We start from the raw sequence: 6,000 nt of genomic DNA, 5'->3' as shown, positions 1-6,000 counted from the left end.
CTCAGGTTCTCACCAACCAGAGCCCTGATTGGAGGACGGGCAGGCAGTAAGCCCATTGGGCGCCTGCGGCGGTCGTGGCGGAGAGGAGGGGGAAGCCAAAGGCCCATTTGCCTCGCCTGCCCCCACTTCCACCAAAGTGCACCCCTCCCCCAGCTAAAGGAATAGTCACCCAGCTCCAGCACTGAACCCCCCGACCCCAAGGTGCGAGGTGCGGCCTCGCTGCATATCCCCGGAGCAGTGGGCAGCACAATTATCCCCCTGCCCTTCTGATTCATGCACAGGGAGACCCACGCCCCGCAGCGGCCCTCCAGGCTTCCCTGCAACACCGGGTAATGCAATCCACGGGGGCGGGGGAGGCGGCGGCAGCGGTAGCTACGGCAGCGGCGGCAGCAACAACAGCACTGTCCCAATCTAGCGACAACCAGAAAGAGGAAAATGGCTCCGAGCAGGGACCGCCTGCTGCACTTTGGGTTCAAGGCGACAGTGAGTGATAGGGGAAGGGAGCTGGGTGGCCGGGAAGGACGTGTGTGGCAACACAGGCTATGGCGGGGAGGGGGGGAGGAGAAGCGACAAGACGTAGGGGGCTGGGGAGGAACTAGACAGAAAGCTCAAGTGCTTGGTGGGTTGATGCGCGCTCCAGGCCCGCGGAGGGGAGGAGAGCTGGGGGCTCCGACGCTGCGTGCAGTTGTCCGGCTTTCCTCGCTCTCCCGGATCCGCGAGCACGCGCGCACCAGCACCCGCCTCACAGCCCCTCCCACACAGACAGACACACAGACACACAGACACTTCCCTGCCGCTCCGGCTCGCGGTGGGCTGGCCGGCCTGGGAGGCGAGAGCGGGCTCGCGCCGCCCCGCGCTCCGGCTGCTCCCGGGCCGACCGCCGTCGGCTGCGCCGGGGGTGGGGGGAGGGGTGGTCCCGCGCCGCCGAGCGCTCCTCCCCCCCCTCCCCACGCTGCTCCGAGGCCCGGGCGGCTCTGCCCAATGAGGAGCGGCGTTGCTGGCAGGTGGCGAGTGTTTTTGTTTTGGGTTGAAGTTGAGGCTGAGGGGAGAGAAGAGCTAGCGACGAGTCGTGGCCGCCGCCGCGGGAGGTGGAGGAGGCCCAGCCGGAGCCGAGAGGTCTTTTCTCCCCGCCGGCGGCCCCCGCCCGCCGCTCCTCGGCCTCCTCCCGGTCCCGGAACTCCCGGGCCTGCCCGGGGCCCCTCGCCTTTGCACTCCGCTCGCCGCAGCGCCGGGCCCCGGCCGCACCCGCCGGCCTCATGAGGAGGGACGTGAACGGAGTGACCAAGAGCAGGTTTGAGGTGTGAGCTTGGTGGGGCTAGGGCGGCGCGAGGGAGGCGATTCCTACCCCCGTGCCCCCCACGTTCGCCCCACACGGAGCCTCCTCCCTTTGCCTGGCGCCGTCACCCCCCGGCCGCTGGCGCTCCCAGACCTCTCTCCCCATCCTCGCGGCCCGAAAGCCGGGTGCCGCCCGGCTCCCCCGGGCCTCCGAGCTGGTCGCCTCCCGCCTCTTCCACTCGTGGGCCCCCGGCGGGGGGATTAGCTCTGGCGCCCTGGCTCTCCCCTCCCCCAGCATCCCTCGGCTTTCAGTTCTTTACACAACCCTTGGCCTGCCTCCCTCCACCCGGGGGAGAGAGCATCTCGGCTCCCACCGACCGGCGCTGGCTTTCCCCTCTGCCACCTCGTTCGGGAAGCGAGGGGAGGAGATGACGGGCCGGGGGGGGGGGGCATTTGTCCGAGTTGTAGAGACCTCGGGCAAACTAGGGAAGTGGGGGTGGCAGGCTGGGGTGCGGGAGAGACGACCACGGGTTCTCGCCGCCGTGTTTGGTCGGGGTATTGTTCTGATACTTCCTCCTCTGTCCCGTTTCGCCTGTGCTTTTGTGGCTCATTGTTTCTGGGAACTCTCCGCCGTGGGCAGGCTTGGAGATTGGGACGGAGGTCTGAGAGATGGCAGGAAATCCCCCCCAAGCCCGTCTGTCTCTGAGAACTTCTCTGACGAGAGAGGCTGATGGCCATGGAACTGAGAAATGGGCGAGGACGTGAGGAAACGTCGGGAAAGCGTCTGTAGAGAGGAGTCGCCGTACGGGGAAGTGCTTCGTTCGGGAAGCGAAGCATTGTAACTGCGGGCGGGTCACAGCGGTGCTGCAGCAGGCGGTTCATCCAGGGGATTGAGAGAGAGAAGCTTCCCCGAGAGGAGGCGATGTCACCTGGCCTTCTCTGGCAGAGAGTCAGGCTGACCTGGGATCGCTCACAGCTCAGTGTACTTCTCGCTGGGTGTTTTTCTGCATTTCCATTTGAAGGATGAAATTGGAAGACGGTGAGACAAAAGTTGCAGAAAACTTGCCAACTAGGTGCAGAGGGTGAAATTGCTACCTACAGGTCGTTAAGTTTAGGCTCGTCCTTGATTTCTTTTCACGGTTATGGGGGAAATATTTTTTTTAATTTGTCCACAAATGTCAAGACAGGAAGTGGTTGGGGGGAGGTATACATTGAGGACTACGATGTTGCAAGCCAGGAGTGGAGGAAAATGAAGGGATTGGTCTCCTGAGGGCTTTCATGCTTATCTTAATCACAGGAAGAAAGCGTTCTAGTGGACACGATTGGGTTTTTACTTTATGTTGCCCTAATGTAGAGAGACCCAATAAACTTAATTTGGGGTGTTTTCATATTTGGTTCTACTGTAAAAGTTGGCACTGTCATTAAAATTACTGAACAGACATTTGGCACTTAATGGGAATCTTGAAAGCCCTCAAATACTGAAGATTTGAGTAGGGAATAGCCTTTTGCCATTGCCACCAGCTTTGTATCATTTATTTTGCTGTTCACTTTTAGGTTGTGTAACTGTTGGAAAGAGTTCTTTTGTAGTATGTGCTTTAAAATTGCAGGTTTTTTTTTATAATTTATATCTTAATTCGTAGTTTATCTGTAGTCATGGTACTAAAATAATAAGAAAATTTATTGCTTTATTAAGCATGTCTATTTACCTTGATTGATATGTAACTGGCAGTTACAGCTTTCTAAACGTTTTTGAGAAGATTAAAAAAAGAAAAGAAAAAGGGGCGGGGGGAACCCTCCTTGTACAGTGTTCATGATTAAAGTGTTTGTAAACCAAAAGCTACTCTTTTATTATGGGAAGCATTCCATGCTAGAATACAAATGAAAAGGGCTGGAATTGGTGTGTGTTGAATGGGTTTCATTCTTTTTCTTTTTTAATCTGGGTATTTCTTTACTCTCCTAATTTACAAATAGTAAAACAATAAGATATTTGATCTTTTATGAAGAATACATTTATTGCTAATTTACTGAAAACATTTTAAATATTCACTTTTAGTGGATAGAAGACATAGACAAGATAAAGTAGGCTTTTCATATTTAAAATGTTTACATCAAATTATTTTTAATTCTTAATATTCAGAATACTTTTATTTTTTCAAAGATGCTTTTTAAAGGACTGATAATTTTATGATTGTAAGCAGACACCTCATCTCTGAGAATTTTTGTGAGTGCAGGAAAATTTTATAGCAACTAATTTTAAATTAGTTATGATTATGAAAAGTGAAAAATTGTTGCCTTTTTCTTGGCCACATTTTTTTTTCCTGGCAGAGAGAAGATAACCAATGCTTATCTTTTTATAGTTGATTCATTAAAATCTTTTTATAGGGATATCCTATGTATTATGCTTTAGAATGTTGTACCTGAAGGCCACACACTTTATTTATTTATTTTTTTTTTAGGCCACACACTTTAAATCTCACACTCAGGGATAGAGATATAGAAAAAAATTTTAAGTTACAATCAAGAGAGAACACATCCTGTTAGCCAGATATGTAGCATCCCATAAGTAAATAGCCAAAGTAGATGATTGTTGGATAGAAGAGTTGATAGAGATGTAAAAATTATTATTGTTCGTTTCTCATCACTTTGGCATTAAATCAATACAATAATAATAACCCTTAAACATTAATGTAATGTGTGCTCAATTGTTTTAATCTCTTTTTTTAAAATATATTTTATTGGTCTTTTACAGAGAGAAAGGGAGAGAGATAGAGAGTTAGAAACATTGACGAGAGAGAAACATCGATCAGCTGCCTCCTGCACATCCTCTACTGGGGATGTGCCCACAACCAAGGTACATGACCTTGACAGAATCGAATCTGGGACCTTTCAGTCCGAAGGTCGACGCTCTATCCACTGAGCCAAACCGGTCAGGGCTAATCTCTTAATTGCAATTCATCATTCAAATACTTAATACTCATAGTAAACTTTGTTTTTCAGCAAATTTGGTCATTTCAATTTTTAAAAAAATATATTTTATTGATTTTTTTACAGAGAGAGGGAAAGAGAGTTAGAAACATCGATCAGCTGCCTCTTGCACACCTCCTACTGGGGATGTGCCCACAACCAAGGTACATGCCCTTGACCGGAATCGAACCTGGGACCTTTCAGTCTGCAGGCCGACGCTCTATCCACTGAGCCTAACCGGTTAGGGCGGTAATTTCAAATTTAATAATAGTTATTTCATGCTTCCTACAGATCCAGGCACTGAGCTAAGTGTTTTACCTCAGTTACTTCTGATTCTCACAATTTCATTTTATAGTTGAGGAAAACGGGGGCCTGAGAAGTGTTCAAGTTGCACAGCCAACAAGTAAGGAGAGCCAAGATTCCAATCTGCATTTTTGACTCCACTCTAGCATTCTGCTCTGTGTTTTAGCACAACAGCATAAAAGCCCATAACATGTGTGGAGAAGAGCTTCCTCAAGTTCTTCATCTATTATATTTTATTTTATCTTTGCTATCAAGAGAATGAAGCAACCCTTCATCTTAAGTTCTGTAAACAGTGTTATCTTAACACTCAGTGAGATTAGTGACAGGCGTGTATATTTAATTTTTCGTTGTTGTTGTTAAACCTCTCTACTTTGTCATGCTTTTATCTTAGTAGCTCCATTATGAGAACATAGTACTATTAGAGGAAAAGTTCTATCTTATTTGGGTTTATTAAAAAGTCTAACATTTGCCCTGGCCTGTGGACTGGAGGGTCCCAGGTTCGATTCCAGTCAAGGGCACATGCCTGGGTTGTGGGCTCAATTGGCAGTAGGAGGCGGGCAGGAGGCAGTCAGTCAGTGATTCTCTCTCATCATTGATGCTTCTATCTCTCCCTCTCCCTTTCCCTTCCTCTTTGAAATCAATAAAAATATGTTTTTGAAAAAGTCTAGCATTTAAAAAGTTTATAGTGATAATATTAACTGATATATGTTATCTTATAGTTTATTTAGTATCTGGAGATGTTAAGAAGTGATAAGCTCTAATTTGGGTATTTTTTTTTATTTTTTTATTTTTTTAATGAATCTTTATTGTTCAGATTACAATTGTTTCTCCTTTTTCCCCACATATCTCCCCACCACCCAGTTCCCACCCCCTCTCTGCCCTTACCTCCCCCCCCCCCCCGCTGTCCTTATCCATAGGTGTATGATTTTTGTCCAGTCTCTTCCCATACTCCCCACACAGACACCCCTTTCCCCCTGAGAATTATCAATCCACTCCCATTCTATGCCTCTGATTCTATTAAGTTTACCAGTTTATTCTGTTCCTCAGATTTTTAATTCACTTGACTTTTAGATTCACTTGTTGATAGATATGTATTTGTTGTTCATAATTTTTATCTTTCTTCTTCTTTTTCCTCTTTTTAAAGAATACCTTTCAGCATTTCATATAATGCTGGTTTGGTGGTGATGAACTCCTTTAGCTTTTTCTTATCTTTGAAGCTCTTTATCTGACCTTCAATTCTGAATGATAACTTTGCTGGGTAGAGTAGTCTTGGTTGTAGGTTCCTGCTATTCATCACTTTGAATATTTCTTGCCACTCCCGTCTGGCCTGCATGGTTTCTGTTGAGAAATTAGCTGATAATCGTATGGGAGCTCCCTTGTAGGTAACTAACTGTTTTTCTCTTGCTGCTTGAAAGATTCTCTCTTTGTCTTTTGCTCTTGGCATCTTACTTATGATGT

General features: G+C 47.8%; 1 protein-coding gene across 3 annotated transcripts in view; it reads left to right on the top strand.

Annotated features, from left to right (window-relative positions):
• Positions 1 to 788: 788 nt before the first annotated feature.
• FBXL20 (F-box and leucine rich repeat protein 20) overlaps positions 789 to 6,000 on the top strand; it is a 66,029-nt gene continuing 60,817 nt past the window's right edge. For all 3 annotated transcript variants that reach the window (XR_008554677.1, XM_054708907.1, XM_008153801.3), the window contains exon 1: positions 789 to 1,298. Coding sequence is in view for 2 of the 3 variants with exons in the window: in XM_054708907.1 (XP_054564882.1) it covers positions 1,257 to 1,298 (42 nt within the window). In the remaining variant the exon portion in view is untranslated. The remainder of the gene's footprint in view (positions 1,299 to 6,000) is intronic.

Source organism: Eptesicus fuscus, chromosome 20 (assembly GCF_027574615.1).
Source record: "Eptesicus fuscus isolate TK198812 chromosome 20, DD_ASM_mEF_20220401, whole genome shotgun sequence".
In the NCBI taxonomy this organism is placed as follows: Eukaryota; Metazoa; Chordata; class Mammalia; order Chiroptera; family Vespertilionidae; genus Eptesicus; species Eptesicus fuscus.
This window is presented reverse-complemented; position numbering and strand designations above follow the sequence as displayed.